The sequence below is a fragment of the Dermacentor silvarum genome, chromosome 7 (genome assembly GCF_013339745.2).
Source record: "Dermacentor silvarum isolate Dsil-2018 chromosome 7, BIME_Dsil_1.4, whole genome shotgun sequence".
Classification (NCBI taxonomy): Eukaryota; Metazoa; Arthropoda; class Arachnida; order Ixodida; family Ixodidae; genus Dermacentor; species Dermacentor silvarum.
The window spans coordinates 5,691,685-5,710,650 of NC_051160.1; the positions used below are offsets into that span (position 1 = coordinate 5,691,685).

Consider the following 18,966-nt stretch of genomic DNA (forward strand, 5'->3'; position numbering starts at 1 on the left):
ACCTGTGGACAGTTGTTTTTTCATCCGTTTTCATTTCCATTAATTTAACATTTCTTTAATTCAATTAGTAAGTACAAGTAATTTCCCCTAAGTTGTCCTTGGTGTCATTGTTTGTTGGCTTCTTATGATATGATTATTAAAAAATCGGGCCCCTCGGTTCCCTTTGTTCTCGTACACACATAACGAAAGACACTCAAACCGCTGCTCCGCGTTGCAAAATCACTTGCTCACTCCGCCACGTCATCACAGGGAGTGCACCGCAAGACACAAAACGAGGAGAAGCGACGAGTCGGCGGCGGGTGGTGTAGTTGGTCGTCGGCACAACGGGTGCAAGCATTCGCTAGCGCCATCCCTTCCTCCACGGCCAGCACTTGTCCCCGCAGCTGCTCTGCGAAGGCATTGACGGCACTGGCCCACGGTGGCTGGCAGCGACTGCATGACACTCCTACCGGCGGGCGAACCTTGGAGACTGATAATGCACAGAACGAGGATCAGCGGAGCCGTCAAGGCCGAGTCACCGAGATCTTCCAGGAACCCGCAGGCTCTAAACCTGACTGGCTTCCATGACGGACTCCTCGCGAAGATTGAGCCGACCAGGTGGTACAGCTTCGGAGTTAAGGTTTTGCAGGAACCAAAGGCATTAAACCATGTTGAGGTCTTGCAGCAACCAAAGGCCCTAAACCATCCCCTGGCGCACACCTGGTCTAGTTTTCTTCTCTGACCTCGTTCTGATGAGTGCACACAGCAGGTCGCCGGAAGGAGCCGCCGCCCGCTCAATGCCTTGCCACCAGAGACCCCACCGTACTGCACCAGAGAACCAGGGAACCACGCACCAAGGGACAGCCACTCTTGAGGTGGTGTTGGCGCAATCGCGCGCATGATGTCACCTGCGCTGGCAATGCCCTTCTCAAACACAGCGCCGGGAGCTGCAGCAGCATGTAGAAGACCACGCCACCGCCAGGACCCACGCCAGGCTCGATGACGGCGACGAAGGAGGAACCGGTGGAATCGAACACCAGAGGTGCAGCTCGCACCGCGGAAATGGTCACGCGCCATGGCCGTGTAGGAGCCGCTACTAGCCATGGGACAGGTACCTTCAGCCTTCCCCACGCCCATGGTCAGTCTCGGAATGCAGCCAGGGCCCCACGTTACGGGCGCCAATGTGGGAAAAAAGGCCTCCGTCCCGCGGTCCCTGGCCAGAGCTCCAGTCCCAGCCGGCCACGCTCCAAGAACGCCCAGCGGCAGCTCGCGCATGTCTCACACCACGCACACTAGGGCTTGCGGGTTCCTGGAAGACCTCAGTGACTCGGCCTTGACAGCTCCGCCGGTCCCCGTTCGGTGCATTATTAGTCTTAAAGGTTCGCCCGCCAGTAGGAGTGTCATGCCGTCGCTGCCAGCCACTGTGGGCCAGTGCCGTCGCCGCCTTTGCAGCGCAGCTGTGGGGGACAAGCGCTGGCCATGGAGGAAGGAATGGCGCTGGTGAATGCTTGCACCCGTTGCGTCGACGACCAACTACACCACCCGCCGCCGACTCGTCGCTTCTCCTCGTTTTGTGCCTTGCAGTGTGCTCGCTGTGATGACGTGGCAGAGTGATTTTGCAATGCGAGGCAGCGGAGTGTGTGTGTGCGTCTTTCGTTGTTGTGTGTCTTTCGTTTTGTGATCGTGGCCGTGCTCAGTGAGTGCGTAGCGTCATCGCCCATGGCGACTCGGCATTTCTCGTTGTTTGTGCTGCCGGGTTCGACTGCCGTGTTGCCAGCCAGTGCCGTCAACGCTCTCGCAGAGGGAGGGGCAGCGTGGGAACGCTGACGTGGATAGTGGCATAAGAGCCAACTGTGAATGAGGAAGATGACGGACGCACGAGCAGTGGTGCGAGAGACGCGCGAGCTGCAGCTGGGCGTTCCTGAGGCGCGGCCAGCCAGGACTGGAGCTCTGGCCGTGGACCACGGGACACGAGGCGTTTTTCCCCCCAAAGTTTACTGGCAGACCTTCTGAGTTTTAGATAGACCCCAGCTCTTTTTGTTGACCCTAAATGTCTCCTCAACTTTTGGGGTTTTTCATCTTACCGCCTTCCTTTTCGCTAGCTTTCTCAAAACACCAGATGGTTTTTCTCCGCTTATCGGTACACGGCGCGCCTCATATACAAGACACACATGGCGGGCGAAATGAGGGCTCAAATTGCCACAGCAACATCAGAAACGGCTCTGAACAGCTGCCAGCATGCTTATCAGGTGTCTACCTGCTGGTATTGTGACTGGAGACGGCGTGTGCCTGCCTGCATAATTAAGGAATGCATAATTTATTTATTTATTTATTTATTTAGAGAATACTACAGGCCATCAAGAGGTCCTAGCAGGAGTGGATATAGATACATTAAAGTAATACAAGTATGCGCCTGTCCCGTAATAGTAGCTTTTCCCATTCTTGGTATGCTTCACCGCATAACACGGCTGTATTGCGGCAAATGTGACCAGGCAAGTTCGAATTATCCAGCGAAGGCCAATTCTGAGATCGAAATAATGGAAGCTTGGGCCCATAGAAATGTATGGGTGCCTGCCGGGACCTTCGGTCTGGATTTAATTAACACAAAAAAATTGAATTAACCGAAGTTAAATTAATGGAAATCTATTGCACCAAAAATATCCCATATAGAACATGAACCCGAATATTTAGTGGTAGGAGAACAAAAAATAGTTGGACCCCTAAACCTTTGATGCTTGTATATATAAAGAAGCAAATTTGACAAACCCAAATTGAACAAACCCTCTCACATTAAATGCACAATTTTACGGGACTTCTGGAGAATGGTTATGTGTGCAAAATGGCGATCGCTCGTGACTTCTACAGCAAAATGAGGATTGACGTAAAAACAAGCAGACCAAGTACTGAATTTCAAACTAGGTTTCATTAATTGAAAGACGTCTTTTGAACAGGCAAAAGGCTTGCATGCTGCACAGGTTTATCGGTGTAACTGAAGTTATGTCCCACCAATGTTGTAATTAAAAAAAAAATACAAAAAAAGCAAGAGAAACACAAGAGGGCAAGTAACAAGGCAGTCATTTTTCTCCTTCACTGCACAAAATGGGCACAAATGGTAGATTTTTTCCTGATGAAAATTGCATACATGTTTAGTCGGTCAATAAAAACTACAACGAGAATTCCCCAATGAAACTACTAATGTCTGTGCATGTGAAATCTGAAATACTGCAACTCTAATCCTCTGTTAAAGGAGTAATGATTCATATATTAAATTTGTAAAAACAATACCACACTTGCGATAGGTTTAGCACGAAGCAAACGACAACAGGTACACGGACACACAGGACAAATGCTAACCGGCAAGTGTGTGGTTGTTTATTTCATGCTAAACATAATACAAGCAATCTCTCACCAAATAGCCTAAGTACTAGTTCTATGGCACCACACATTTTTGGCACGTAAGAAGATGACATTTGGCAAGCATGAAACTTGGGAAACTGTATTTTAATACAATATTTAAATAATTTTAAAACAATATTTTAATTTGATAAAAATTAACCAAGGTGCTGCGTGCGTTTCTTTTGGTTGCACTCACATGTGGCAGCCACAGTGACCACAGGAACGGAGGAGTGTATTGTGATGTCATGACACATCCGCCTCCTGAGCACCAAAACCAAAACTGGTTTGTAGAAACGAGGGTTATAGTAAATTATTTAGGGCACTATGGGGCTTGCTAGTATTTTATATTTAGAACATTTGGACCTTAAATTTCTGCAAAAAAAGTAAGAAGTCAGAAATTTTGTGTCAGTTCTCCTTCACTCTCAATGCACCATTAAAGGCTGTCACTCCAATAGGATATTGCCAGCACAAGCTACCTGGCAAGACACGCTCTTGCCTCTGCATATCATTACGTGGTGAAAAAGAAAATGTAGGTTAGTCACTTCGGCAGATTATCTGGGCCGATTATCCCCACAGGTCGAGCACAGTAATGCACTACACTTAGATATAAGGCTAGATAAGAAGTGAGGCTGCGGAAAACAGAACAACGCTCAATTAAGTTTCACCACTACCAGCAAACACAGTGTCTGACAGTCACTTTGAACTGAACCACTTGAAGCAACTGTGAACTCAATTACAGATGGTTCTGTCGCAATGTAACACTAAATTTCATTGCAACTGTACTTTTGGTGTCATGCCTGTGGTCCATGTCAACTTTCAATCTTCTGTAATGTACCGGATGCCATCACATACTGTGCTCATTTGACCAAGTAAATGAACAATTAGTGGGACTTACACAGGTAGGAGAAGCATGCCCAGATGCTCATAAGGTGAGTAGAGCAAACGCTCATAAAGCTCATACAAAGGCCTCCACTCGATAGAAAGGTCCTCTCGAGAAAGAAGTTCGCGTTTCCTGGTGGAAAGATGCAGACAACATCAGTCACAGCAATATCTGTACAACATTCTGCCATCAAACTTAAAATCACCAAACACTTCAAAACAGCTAAAGCAGATGAAGAGTTCACCTTAAGTGAGGGAATTGTTCATAATATAGAGGCGTAGACACACAGGCCAATATCCTATCCCCCCCCCCCCAAAAAAAACAAAACAAAAACCAAACAAGGAAAGCACAAAAAAGAAACACAGAAAGAAAAATCATCGCCCAAGCACTCTGTACAGATGGTTAACCAGCGAAGCTGAAACGTGCGGCCCCGGTGTTTATGACTGGGTCAATCCCCGATGGTTTATTAAAGTATTTCTCAATTATCGGTTACGTCTTTGTGTTTCTTAATAAGGTTACACACACGTTTGGCTGCGACGGAGAGAGCAACGTCACTGACTGCACCCCGCAGTCCGCTGTTGTCGCTTGCGTTCGATGTCTAGAGTTTGCTCGTCGGCGTGGTTAGCAGCATTCGCGTGCCATTGCTGCTTGTGAATCTTCTAAATTAAATCGCTTCAATATTACGTAAGGGAGTAAGAATGGCTCTTACTCCCTTAACCCTCTCACTGCCGGGTTTTTTTCTGACTGCTCCTCACCCCCTGCTGGGTATTTTTTTCATGTTGGTTCAGTGGAAATTTCATGCTAGTAATGCACCATGATACTCCACAGGACATGTAAAGATATTCATCAGCAGTTCTTGAATTTCTTCGTCCGTCAAAGCGCGGACGCACATGGCGCGCTGACTCGCCATGGCTGCTGCGCTCTGCCGAGACGAAGCGAAGCGGGTGTAAACATGTGTGCTACATCTGTTGTCTAAAATTTAATTTACAAGTTCTATGTGTTTAGGTGACCTCTTCATAAATTTTGGGACATGAACGCATTTTTTTTTTTTTGCACGAGTTGTCTCGGGAGTGGCAGGGAGTGAGTTTAAAAAGCAACACGAGTATACTCGGGAGTAGCAGGGGGTGCACGTGGGTGGTTTCACGAGTTATCTCGATAGTGGCAGTTAAAGGGTTAAGCAATGGCTCAAAACCCCCCGTAAACGCGGCCTCCCCATTATGACAGAAGAGAAGTGAAATTTTACGCTGGAATGATGAGCGGCAACAAAGCCAGCTGTGGAAGAAGACGACGATGATGAATGTTGGAGCAGTGGCACGAGCGCATGCCAAGCACAAGCATGAGTGCAACCCGAGAGCGCAAACGAGCCAGCTGCGGAAGAAGACGCTGGAGCCAATGCTGATGATGATAGTTTTCTGTACACAGGCGACGGACAGGCGCTTTTTCATTTTGCCTAGCCATATAAAGCTTCACTTTAAAAAGAAGGTTCGATCATACCACCTTGGTACAGTATTTGCAACTAGCCTAAAGTTGGCTTTGGAGAGCCTCAACAATGCATCAAAATTAATGCTTAACCATCTCGTTGCACAATATGAAAGTGGAGTTTGCATTGAGCTGGCATCCAGTTGCAAGCCTTGGTAGGTGCAAACCTTTAGCATACAGCATACAAGCTCTGCCTAGATGCACATTCCAGCACTTCAGGAGGTCAGCTTAGCATGACCTTTGAATTATGCATTTTCTTGGCTCTAAGCACCCCCTTTTTTCCCTCTTACGCCCCCCAGAGAGAGAGGGGGAAGGGGGTTGATTCCAGGCAAATAAACATCACAAAGCCCAAGGAAGAACTGTCACTTCGTTGAAAAAAATAATAATAAACAGTCCAATGCTAATATCAAAAGTGAAGAAAATCATGGTTGCCTAGGTACATCCATGCTAGCCACCACTATAGTTTGTTCATTGCGGCCGAAATCTGCTGCCCCTTGGCACAAAGTTTCTTTTGCATCGCTAGAATGAGGCCCAAGCGCTTATAGCAGACAACAAAAATTTTGGAGCAAGCAATTCTAGAAAAAGCTGAATTCTGTTGCCCCATCACCACTGAGCCAGGAAACCATGGTACAGTGTGATGTTTGCATGGTGAAGTATACACTAAACATTTTGCATGGGGAAGACGAGGCTTCAGTGACAAAATTCTTTTTTTTTCTTTTGTGGGTACCGCAAACTTCAGCAGTTGGGGGTACCTACGTAATGGGTCCTCTGTTCCCTCTATGTAATCTACAAAATCGAAAGTCACGGGGTTTAATGTGCCAAAGCAACCCATGGGCTTTGAAAGTTGCCATAGTGGGTGGCTCCAGATTAATGTCGAATATGTGGGGATCTTTAACATGGGCCTAATTTCAAGAGCATGTCTGCATTCTGACCTCCTTCAAAATGCAGTGGGAATTGAACCCACAGACTGATGCTCCGGAGACTGTCATATTCAGTAAGCAACCATGGAGGGTGATGCAATTTGTGGTTGAGAACCAGTGGCAGGTGGGACTGAGGACACTCACTTGAGCAGTAGGCCGAGAGTGTGGGCCAGCTTCTGGATTATCCCCAGCTCCAGATCTGGGATGACGATGAGTGCCAGGAGCAGGTGCACAAGCTCCACATGGTCTTTCTTGCTGAAGTGGTACCCGTACAGCTTCAGATAACTGCCAGATTGAGAAGTGAAAAAAGAATGTTGGCGTAACAGTGGGACAAGCATAAAACTGGAAAAGTCTGTGCTTTTAAACCCTTCAGTCACCATGTGCACAGTTTTGCACATCAAAACAGTGCATCAAAAGTAAAGGCATCGATGAAAATATTTATATTTGAAACTTGTTGCATACTACTTGAAGCACTTCAGATTGGACATGTGCAGCAAGTTTGATTAGTATTTGCCAAGCATTTTATTAAGATGTCTGCTCTAGGTATCAGTATGACACAATGTTTTATGTCAAGCACATTATTCGAGTGCCTGGATAGGTGCTATCTCAGTATGCTAGGCATGAAATAGTCAATGTACTAATACATATTCTTATAGAGTTCTCACAAGGGGTCCACCTTCTGTAAGCTTAATAAAGCTCAGAGAAGAATTGAAAATTAATTGGTGCCTTGACGGGATTAAAGGGACACTAAATAGAAGATGATTTCTTCTGTATCATTAAATTACTCTTCCCCAATACCAAAAATACCACTCTTACCACGAGAAGACACTTGGTAAGCCAGAAAAAAACGAAAAACACAAAAGAAGGCTGGTGCCGCCGTCTTGAAGTTTCCGCACAAGCTCACTGTGATCTCATGGATTTTGAAAGCGTCTGTTAGGGTCCGGTTAAATATTTAGTAGTAAAGATAGACCCCATTGTGTTCTAAAGGAGAGAAAGACTGAATACGGCAAGGTTCACGAACTTTTACTGAGCCAATGCAGCCCAAATACAAAAAAGATACTCTGAAATCCGTGACGTCACACTGGCTTACCGGTGCTGGGGTTCCAGTGCGAAATTCAATAATTTGACCTTCATTTTCTCTTCTAATAAGCACCTTATTATCGCGTAAATAACGACAACAGAATTTTCAAAGAATTCTTTATCAGTCTAAATTTATTTATTGTTTTGATTTAGTATCCCATTAAAGTGACACATCATCATTATCATTATATCTGCTGGACAAAGGCTTCTTCCAAAGTTCTCCAGTTGCATCAGCCAAACCCACCCTATGCCAGTGAATTTCCCAACCTTACTATTATATCTATCCTCTGCTGCCTTCAACTGCCAATTCTCTTCCTTTCGCACCCTTCTGTTACACTCTCTAATATGTTACACTCTGTAATGGACGACCGGTTATCTGCTGTAAGCATTTCATGGCCTGTCCAACTGCACTACTCTTACTATCAACTCAGATATCATCTATATGCACTTACTCCGTAATCTATATTGCTATTTTCTTATATCACAATACTGCGCTTATTATTTTCCATTCCACTACTCAGTGCGTGGTTATCAGGGTTCCTAATAGTTTCTTTGTTAGTTTTGAAGTATCAGCCATATAGGTTATACTATGGAACAATACAGGCAAAAGCAATGTGGTGCTTGTTTATAGACAAAACATTACGTATTTAGTTCCGAGCAGATACACCTGAAATTCATGACGTCATGGGCTGCAAGTGCGGTAACTTGCAGCCTGTGCTTTTTTTACTAACCCCCCATTTTTTGTTCCTCCACCTTTACTCGGGCTTGCCAAGTCATCCACAGCATTTTCTGCAATTGATTGATTATTTATCAATTATTGATTAGCTATTGATTGGCTATCGCAAGGTATTGGCCACGTATTTAGGCTGGGCTAAGCACCACAAAGTCATTCCCAGCATTCTTTCTGGAATTTATTGATTATTGATAGATTATCGAATAGCTATTGATTGGCTATCAATGACTGACTAAGCTTAAGTAGTCCCAACCATGCTTAGCTAGACTTAGCCAGGCTCAGCTTCGCTAGTTCACAGGGGTATGTGCCACTGCGCTTGGACCCTTTCTGCACTACCTCCAGGATCGGTCCACATTTTCTGTTCACACGTTACGGACTAACGCTCAGCTTAATCAGCTCCGCTGTTAAAACTTGAAATGTAGTCACCGTAAGAGGCACATTTTTTGTTTAGGCCATCAATATTCAAACAAAGGTTGTTCAATATTACAAAATAAAAAAGCTCAAATACTAAGTTTAATACTCTAATTCAGCAATAAATAATTATATTCTAATTCTGTGAGCTCCATCTATTACAACATTTAAAGTGGAAAATGATGTATTATGCACTGCTTTCCTATATAGTAGTACTAATTTGTGAGCAGGACTTTTGCAAAATCTTTGCAAGCATTGTAATAATTTCACATAAACTGCAAACTTAATTAAGTTTTTCTACTTTACATTCTCTAACACATGCAGTTTACAGAACTGCGATATTTATCTTTGGTGTAGTTACATATATGTAAAGTTTGTACTTCACTGTCTTTTTACAGCGAAAGCTGAATACGGCTAGGTGAAACGAAAAACCGTTCGTCCTATGTTTCGCTAAACATCTCGATTGACTGCGCCATCAGTTATGTCGTTTTACACATCGCACCCAAGTGCGCGCGCCATTGGCAGTGCCGTTAGTGACCGCGTTCCGCCAATTTGTACTTCAATGTCTTTTTTACCTTCATGATATTCAGCAGTTTTTGTAAAAGGTACTAAGTTCTAAATTAAAATTCTGTTCTATACAGTTGCTGAAATTTAATTTTCTGCCTCAATTGCACCAAATTTCATTTAAGTTGGCCCAGCAGTAGTTGTCTCATTTCTGCATTTTACATGCACTTGAAATAGGAAAATGGATTGCACAAGGATGGTGAATAGGGCAAGTTGGAACTTATCCATAGTAGCAGCGCATGGGAACACAAAGACACAGAAAATAAAGACAGAGCGCTTGTCCCATTTGTTTCTTTTCTGTCTCCTCGTTTCGCTATGCACTGCTACCATGAAAAATCGCAGTTGGCCCAAGCTGAAGCATCCTGTTATGTGCGTTCCTTTTCTTAGAAAAATGCCCAACTACATTTGTGGTCACTAAAGTGCTAGCAGAGTCCTTAATTGGCAGCTACTGTGTTAATTTTATAAACATTAAAAAAAAAGGGGGGGGGGGGGATTCACTTTGTTATGTATCCATTATCAATGGCCACATAAGTAAATAGATAAGGGGAAACATACACAAACACATCACAAAGGCAGTTTGCAAAATCTGCACTAATCCAGTACGAAGCTTACGAATTTTAGTTCATAAATCCGCAACAGTGCAACAATATCAATAGCTCAGCACAAGATACATGATAGTTGGTACAAAAATGCCTAATTTCATTTTTGTATGTAATTACAGTACCTGTTAATAAAGCAGCGCAATAATAACAATCTGAAAATAACATTTGTTTTCTACAGCTCTATACAAAGTATGGGCTATGAGAGAAATTGCAGTGTGCTAATTAATATTGTGCTGATTTGACTAGGCTATACTATACAGTCTGCAGTAAAGCTCCCTTGGCCTAACATAATACGTAAACCTTTACGGTATACTCTACTACATACTTTAAAAGTACATTCCAATATAAACAGCAATGAAAAGTGTCCAATAAATTTGGCTAAGTCAAAATGTAAGAACAAGCAAAATGCACCTTAGTAATGACTGCAAAAAAGACAAGACTACTCATTTTCAATTGATATACATTATATGCGGTATAGCTGATGCGGCACTGAACCACAGTCGAGCTAGAAGAGTCCCGTGCAAAAGAGGCCTGCAACCTCAGCAGCGAAGCAAAGGAAGCGGCGAGCATTTGGCGCACAGCCAGGAGAAACCACCCGAAAGAGACTGCTGCCTCGGACAGACGGAAATGCGTACACGCAGCCTCTCCCGGCGTGTGAGGAAGGTCGATTGCCTCATGCAGTCATGCTTCTGCCTCAGGCCAGCATTTCAAAAGCCCTCAGCTAGCGGCAGCTAACAGCTAAAGAAAGCACTGCATGGCCCATGATCAGGAAGGTGTTGTCGACAGCCCTCGCCGGGAGGTGTACTCTGAGGTTCACGAGTTATTTTAGTGGGTGCTACACGCGGCTCATGTACACACATCCCCAGCGAGCCCACCTAAGAATAACTGCAACCTCAGAGCAGTAAATGTGCTCTTTTCTCGGAAGGACCCCATGAAGAATGTGAGGCAACTGAGAGTGAAGGGTTTGCAATGTTATACGCAATAAGGTCTATCATGGTCAGTGCAGCAGCATAGCGACTAGCAAGAGCTAGCAGCTAAAGAAAGCACTGTGTGAAACATGATGGTGCCATAGGAGAGGGTTCCTGCCAGATGGTGTACTGAGGCTCGTGGTCTATTTCAGTGGGCACTATGTGTGGCTCAAGTGAAATGTACACAGACCCAGCAAGTACACCTAAGAATAACTTCAACCTCAACGTAGTAACCTCACTCTTTTCTTGGAAGGACCACGCAAAAGACCTGAGGCAACTGAGTAGTCTTGCCTTTTGACAGCAATGTGTTGAAAGAGTTTGCAAGGTTACGGCCTATCATGGTCAGTGCAGCGGCATAGCGACTGGCAAGAGCTAGCAGCTAAAGAAAGCAATGCTTGAAACATCAGGAGGGCATCGCTGGCAGTGCCTTTCAGAGGGTGTAGTATGAGGTTCATGGGCAATATTAGTGGGCACTACACACAGTACACAGACTCAACAAGAACACTTAACTACAACCTCACTGCAGTATGTGTGCACTTTTCTGGGAGAGACCACATGAGAAACATGAGGCAACTGAGTGAAGTACTGAGAACATTCGCGTCTAGTTGCAATGTGGTCTTTCATGGTCAAATGCAGCAGCACAGCAATGAGCGAAACCTAACAGCTAAAGAAAGCAGACAGGTAGGCCTTTGTTGGCAGGTGAAATCAGGCTGCACAGGCTGAGGCTGGTGGACTATTCTAGAGTGTACTAGGCATGGCCCAAGCAAAATGTACACACACTCAACAAGCACACCTAGGAATAACCGCAACCTCAGTGCAAAATGTGCACCTTTGTACGGAAAAGACCACACAAGAAGCATAAATAACAGGCTGCTGAGTGTTAAAAGCATTCGTAAGACTACTTGCACTATGGCCTACCACATACAACACAACACCATGGCAGTTGGGGTTAGTGGACACACAAAACAAAAAGTACTGTGTTGCACATGCATTACGAGGGGATGTTGTTGCATATCCTGAGGCACATAGACTAGACTACTTCCGATGGTACAACTCAGTTGAAATGTACACTGACTTTAGAAGCACACCTATGAAAAGCTACAACCTCAACACAGTACAGGCAATCTTTTCTAGGATAGACTATACGAAGAATATGAAGCAACTGACTGTGCAGTCCTTGAAGTGTTTGCAAGGCTACTTCCTGCACCATGGTTTACCACTGTCAATGCAGCAACAAAGGGACTGGCAAGAGCTTGACAACTAATGAAGGCAAATGCATGCAAAAAGGGGTGGGCCTGTTGTGTAGAATGTGACATGTTGGCTACCTTGAGTAGTCTTAATGTAAAGTACGGTCAAAGCAAGACATGAGAAAGCCCGGAAGCCAGAGCTAGTAACTAACCACCCCACTGCAATTCATGCATATTTCATTCCTCTTTTGTTTGTATTTTGGATACCTGCATTTTCAAACCGTAAATCCCCACCAAGTTGCTGTTCTCTGACATTCTATGATAGTGTAAAGTACACATAAAAAAAGAAGCTGCTGTGTCCTTAAAGTTTGTTAAAGATCTTACAGTATGGTAAAGTCTGCTTATATTATGGTACAGACATTACGGTCAATGCAAGCTCCTAGCATTACCAGTCCTCACTGTCACTAAAAAAGCCAAAGATGAACTTAACGGACGCTTTAAAGAGAAAATCAAGGTGCTTGAGGTCAATGCACCGGCATACTATAGTATTTTAATGAGCCAAAGCAAGATGACTGCATTGCACATTAGCTCCGAAACTAATTTAAAAATGAGCTGGAAATCTAACAAAAACTGTGCCTGACTGCATACGCAAAGAGTGGGTCACCCAAGCTGTTTGTGCACATCGTCAAAGTAACAAAAGCCATTGTCTGAACAACTAAGGAAAAGCAATGCACCTGTGAATTTACTAAGCACTGTGTGCGCCTTCAGGAAACTGCACAGCAGTGTCCCATGATCCCACAAGAAGGGCTAGACTGCAAAAACACAGTGTGTGACATAGGTTGCGAGCTCCTTTCGAAAGTTGGTTTTTCTGAACTGAGGCTAATCACTCACTGGTGTACTTGACAGCACTGCCTTCTTTATTTTCATGCTTCAGCACTCTCTTACAGCATCTGAAAGTTGCTTTCTGTTAACCATAAATTACATTAGGAATAGGCACTTCCCCTTCATTCTCGTTTTACAACACATACAACTGTTAAGTATAAAAATGTAAACAATAGGACTGAGCACCCTCAATCTCTTATTGTAGAATCCCTTTGTTCTCAGCTCCCGGCCTTTTGATCTCGAGGGCTGAGCAGGTGTGTTATGGCACAAACACTTCTTTCCCACAATAGTTGCCCTTCAACCTTCAACGGCATGCTTTGCGGCAGTGTTGACAAACTGTAACTCTTTGGGAAATTGGTCTACCGGCAAGCAAGTGTTCCCAGTGAGAATTGCCTGGCGCATTCATTCTGTATGAAACACTTACACTACACTGGCTTGCGCTGATCTTGCCCTATAGGAATTCAAGTATGTGAACACTTTACTGCTGAGAAAACAGTAGGAAATTGTTTTCAGCAGTCTCCAAGAAATTTCTGCTTGCTTAGCTTCTTGAACTCGTGAAAACTGTTACTAAAAGCAAAGTGTGCAAGAAAGCTATAGAACAAGCACAAATATTTACTATTTACTATATGAATGCATTCACAGTGCTGTTCTCTTGGTTTATAAAGATAAAGGTGTACTACAGCATGCAAAATGACTACCTTTGGAAAGGGATGACATGACCTGGCACTGCAGTGAGTTACAGCTTGGAACAATTATGGTAAAAAAATGCAGCAACTATATATGAGCTCCTTCAAGGGGCAAACTGAAATACTCAACACGAAGGTGAGAACAACAGGACAGCATCTGTACTGTTCACCCCTTCACGTTACGTCTTTCATACTGTTTTTTCCCCAATGCAAGTGCACTAACTCACCCAGATATCCACCCTACTGTGCTATATCAGTTAGCTCCCTTATCAGCATATTCTACACTTAGATGGCAAAATATTCCTTTCAAAAACTTCCTCCACCTTGTGCATTTCAGCAGAACTCATTTTGTTAAGCTTATTTAAACTACCTCATCATTAACCTAAAGCTGCCGCTTGCTTGACTAATGCTATAAAAAGCAGCTAATGGAATGAGAGATACCATACATATGGTATCTGTGGTCATTTTCTGCACTATAGACCCCTTGCAACTTTCTCGATCTCGTCCAAAAAAGCACCATGCGATACTGGTGAGTGTTACCTATTTTGCTATGTTGTTCTCTCCACAAAATAAAAGGTGGTAGAGGCCACAAGTAAGTTGCTTGTCAAATAAAGCTACCATTTTGGCGTCTGCGCACTCCACGCATATATGACTGCATTTAGTGGATTTTGAGTGATGTCGCTTTACACCAGTGATTGACCTTTTCATCACAATTGAAAGTATTTAACTGAGCTACTTGGTTCATAGCTCCGGCGAGTTTTGAACAGCTGAACTAAGAAACAAAGTTGTTAGTACAGCGAAGTCCTTGTCTGTCTTCCTTAGTCCTTTGCTTTTCAGTTGAATGCTGCAAAGGATGAGGCAAGGTCAGTGCATGCAAGTGAAATCACAGAAGGTGGGCTTCTCTACAGCGCTGGAATGATTGAGCCGAAAGGGAATTGCGTAATCCACCAAGATGCTCGTCAAGAAACTAACGAAGAAGATTGGTCTAGCTGACAGACAACACGTGCACAACCGTCAATGCGGCAAGCGAAATCGGAGGCGTCAACAAGCTGGCGCTTGGCCACCGGAAGTCTCGGGATTCGTGAAGTGCGCTCAGCACGTTTCTGTGCCGAGCGCAGTTTCACTAAGCGCGCGAAGAACCAGCGGCAACTGGCTTCGCGTGGTCACGAACGCCATCCTGAAGTTTCGAAAGTACGCACAGCTAAGGTCAGCAATGATCTAAAAAAAGCGCTGCGTGGCACATCCATGAGGATTTTTTGGCCGTGGGCTAATCGTACGCAGTGTTTGACGCCACTACGCAGGTTATTTTAGCGGCTGCTAAGCGTAACCTCCAGTGAAGCTGCAGAACATGCAGCCAAACACAGGCGCTGTAGTATGAACCGCAGCGTTAAATGTATCTTGCACTCAATTCTTCCAGGAAATGCGGAACTACGATGAGCATGAAACAGCTGTCCGCGTTCCGATTAGCAGCTGGCGGATTAATTCATTCGTGAAGGAACCTGCTGGCCAAAACACTGACTTTTAAGGTAGAATAAGTAGGATCTTGTCCCCTATCTAAACCAAACCAACCACGGGGAAATATACAGCACCCTGACGCGAACGGACACTTGTGATCTACGACGTCGCGCGACATTCGAAATCCCGCCCCGCAGCAATGTTTCCCACCACCAGTCATTGCGCACAGGGTCAGTACACGCAGGGTAACAAAAAGGGTACAGGTGATGAAACCCAAAAATCTACGCACTTGTTTAGGTGACCGGTCCAAGATGCTGTAGCTGGTTTCACCTCGCGAAGCATCACCGAACGCGCTATGTTCATCTTGATTTCAGCGAGAAGCTTGCCAGCTTCATCGTCGATCTGGTCGCTGTAAGGCAGCAGCCGGTTGTAGACGAGGCGCTTTTGAAGTCCGGCACCCGGACCTTCCACCGGTCCGTCTTCCATGATCAGCTGGCGCTTAGTGGTTCCCGAAGAGCAGCTGCTGCACGCACCTCTCCTCACGAACGTTCGTCATCGTCGTCACCGTGACTTCACAAGTCAAGCGAGGCCGAAACGGAGCCCGAGACAAATCCGAAGCCCCACATGGTGGTTGCGCAATTGCGGTTCGCGTCTAAACTTGGAACGTGTTTGGAACCCATCAAGCTCAGCGCCGCATGAAGCGCAGAATATTATAGAAAGATCTATGCCTTTAACAAGTCAACAGTAGTCGTATTTAAGCATATTTTATATATATTGTATTTTTGTTGTTAAATAAAGCATAAAATTTGTGTAAAACCAACTAGAAAAGTTAGTAGCGCCCTCTAGGCCTGACGTCATCTTGATGCTAGCAGACGATCGTCTGCTAGCGCAATTTCCCTGCGCCGCGATTTAGGAACCAAACACGTTGCTGGTCTGGCATTCATTTGCTGTTTAATATCCGTATAAAGTTAGTTAAGCGCGAAGAAAGCAGTTGTGGATGCATATTTGAAGCGGCGTCGACGGCGTAAGTCTTGAAGAACGAAACTGAGAGGTGAGCCCATCTTCTTTCTGTACCGGTGTTAAAAGTTCGCTGTGTGGGCACAATCGCACAGAGGCTTTTATTATTGATATTTTAACCAGCCCCCGGAAAGTAAAGCTAGTTTCGGTTTCAAGGAACATGCGCACTCCTAGCGGTTGCCGGACATTCTAAGTTATTTTTTTTTTATTTCTCTTTTTGTGAATTTTATATCGTGCGAAGCGCGGGAAGTGGTCGCCACCATGCGTCCGTCGAGCTAAAGTCCCTATATATACGTCGAGCTAGCCTCCGCTCACCTTTGCCGCTCGCTCAGCGATATCACCAGTCATATCGCGCTTACTCATCTGCTTCGGTTGTCGTCCCAAGTGTGAAGATGGGAAATATAAGACAGATAAGCTTGAACAGGCGTGCAGCGAATGGAAGACGCAGGAAATCAGGTCGACCAAGCATTAAGGGCATTTGTATTGTGGCTATAAATGGCCATTTCGATGTTGGTGCCTATACATATTTTTCAGTACCTATAAATGACTTTTTTCCGTGTTTTGACCTAGCTTTATCTTATGGTGTTATCACCCGCTGGGGAACCTGGCCGAAAGTAGCCGATTATACCACAAATACTTTAGCGGTGTAAAATCCTTGCAGTAGACGAGAGCATCGCAGTGAGGACTGTGCTACGCGACGATACGCTTGAAGGTGACTTGTGCGCTCACTTCACGTCTATAGACCACATCATGGAGAAACTTGAAGGCTCGGGCGCAACCCTGAGTCTATGACACGGAATGTGGGGCTCATTTTGGACGTTCAGGTAAGGCTCCTCAATGGACCTGTTGCTGACAAAGTTCGAAGCTTCAATCTGTCGCGGACAATAAAAAAAAAAAAAAAAAAAAAAATCCCGGATTTTCGGTACTGAAAAAGCTGTCAAAGGTTCTGATCAGTGGGCATTCTGGAATTTCAGAGGGCTCTGGATCATCAGATGTTCCGAAGTATAATATGTGCCGCTATAGCTTCGGTTGATGTTCACACAAACCAATACTCAGTATAAAAAAAAAAAAAAAAAAAAAAAAAAAAAAAAAAAAAAAAACCAGAAACCAAACCCGCTTAACCTTGCGCTCAGCTGCGCAAGGCTTGAAACAGCGAAGCTGGGTGATCGTAGCCCAGCATTTTCCGGAAGTGTGCGCTTACATTTCATCTTATTACTCATGATGATGATATTGTCTTTTCGCGCGTCTCGGACCATTGCTCGGACTTACGGCCGTCACTGCGCGTTGCAATGCCGACAACGCGTTCCACCAGACCCGCTCCGTGAATGCGTTTCTCTCTCTCTCGCTCTCATTTTCTTTCTCTCTCCCACGTATAGTCGTCATCGTCCACAGCTGGCGCGTTCGCACGCGCTCGTGTCAATGCTCTGTGAGGTGAAGAAGAGGTTTTGTGCGCTATGCTCGGGATAGAGAGAGATTGTGGTTGTGAAGATAGCGCCTCTTCACAACCACAATCTCTCTCCCGAGCATAGCGCGCAAAACCTCTTCTTCACCTCACAGAGCATTGACACGAGCGCGTGCGAACGCGCCAGCTGTGGACGAAGACGACGACGTTCGAAAATCCATGTTCTGCAAGCGTGGCTGTATAATCAGATCACGACCTACTGAACTCCAGACCTGCAAGATCTCCTGCTCCAGCACGCCTGGTCTAGTTCACCCCTTTTGCCGCTAGGGTTAGAACGTGCGAGCAGAGTGGCGCTAGTTATAACCTGTTCGCTGTCGTCTGCTTCTGCGATCTGTTCCAGCGCTCGGGCCGCTATTTCGGCAGCCACAGATCGTTTACATTGTTTGTAAATGCACAAATTCACGAAAATAAAAAGAAAACAAAATTTGAGAATGGTTACTTCTCATTTCAATGATGATGTATGGTGTTTTAATGGCGCAAGGGCCAAGTATGGCCAAAGAGCGCCATGCCATTGTTTGTGAGTTTGCAGTGGAGCGATGAACTCTGAGAAGTAGATGAGGCGTGGCTGTAAAGGGGCCTAAAAATAATCGCTGTAAAGTGCGTAAAATATACATGTACTAAAATCATGGCAATGACTACTGAGGTGTACTATGAAATGAAGAATGCATTGGGAAAGAGTGACACGAAATTTAAAATATTTAAGATGCCGTAATTGGCAAGAAGTACAACTGCCTAGACAGAGCCCTTGAACCACAAGGGCCTGGAGGCATGTTCTGCAAAAAGTTGGCGCAGTTTCACCCGAAAGGCGAAGCATCAATTGTGATAGCAACTTAGTAGAGAGCTATACGGAGTAAGGATAGTAGTTTTATCCGCTGTACAAACTTGGACATGCAGCAGCACCGGCAACACACAGCACTGTTGTCGACGCCGTCGGCGTTTTGCCCGCGTTCGCACAAAATGCGTGCGGCGTTGGTGACTGTTGCCGGAGCCTCTGATATAAATAGGCACTTGGTGCCGCAGCTAAACGTCGCCTCCCTTCCCTGCACCCCCCCCCCCCCCCCCCCCGTGGCCTTTCGTGCGTCAGAAGAAGGCGCGTTTGCTGTACATATATGGTGATTGTAAAGGAGGAAAGAGACGCCTACTTCTTCAGCCCTTAAGGGAGCACGGCACAGAACGCGCGTTTGTTCTCCGCCGTGCGTTCACTCCCCGTGAAAGCGCGCGTCCCTCGCGCCCTTTCACTCGCACATACAGCGTTCGGCGGCGCG

At 45.2% G+C, this 18,966-nt stretch overlaps 1 protein-coding gene across 2 annotated transcripts in view; it reads right to left on the reverse strand.

The window, feature by feature from the left end:
* Positions 1–15,794, reverse strand: part of LOC119457476 (proteasome activator complex subunit 4A) — a 96,700-nt gene extending 80,906 nt beyond the window's left edge. For both annotated transcript variants that reach the window (XM_049670116.1, XM_037719055.2), the window contains exons 1-3: positions 15,512–15,794; positions 6,799–6,939; positions 4,271–4,387 (exon numbers count right to left, since the gene is read on the reverse strand). In XM_049670116.1, coding sequence (XP_049526073.1) covers positions 4,271–4,387; positions 6,799–6,939; positions 15,512–15,708 — 455 coding nt within the window. In that variant the 5' untranslated portion in view covers positions 15,709–15,794. The remainder of the gene's footprint in view (positions 1–4,270; positions 4,388–6,798; positions 6,940–15,511) is intronic.
* Between the last annotated feature and the right edge of the window lie 3,172 nt (positions 15,795–18,966).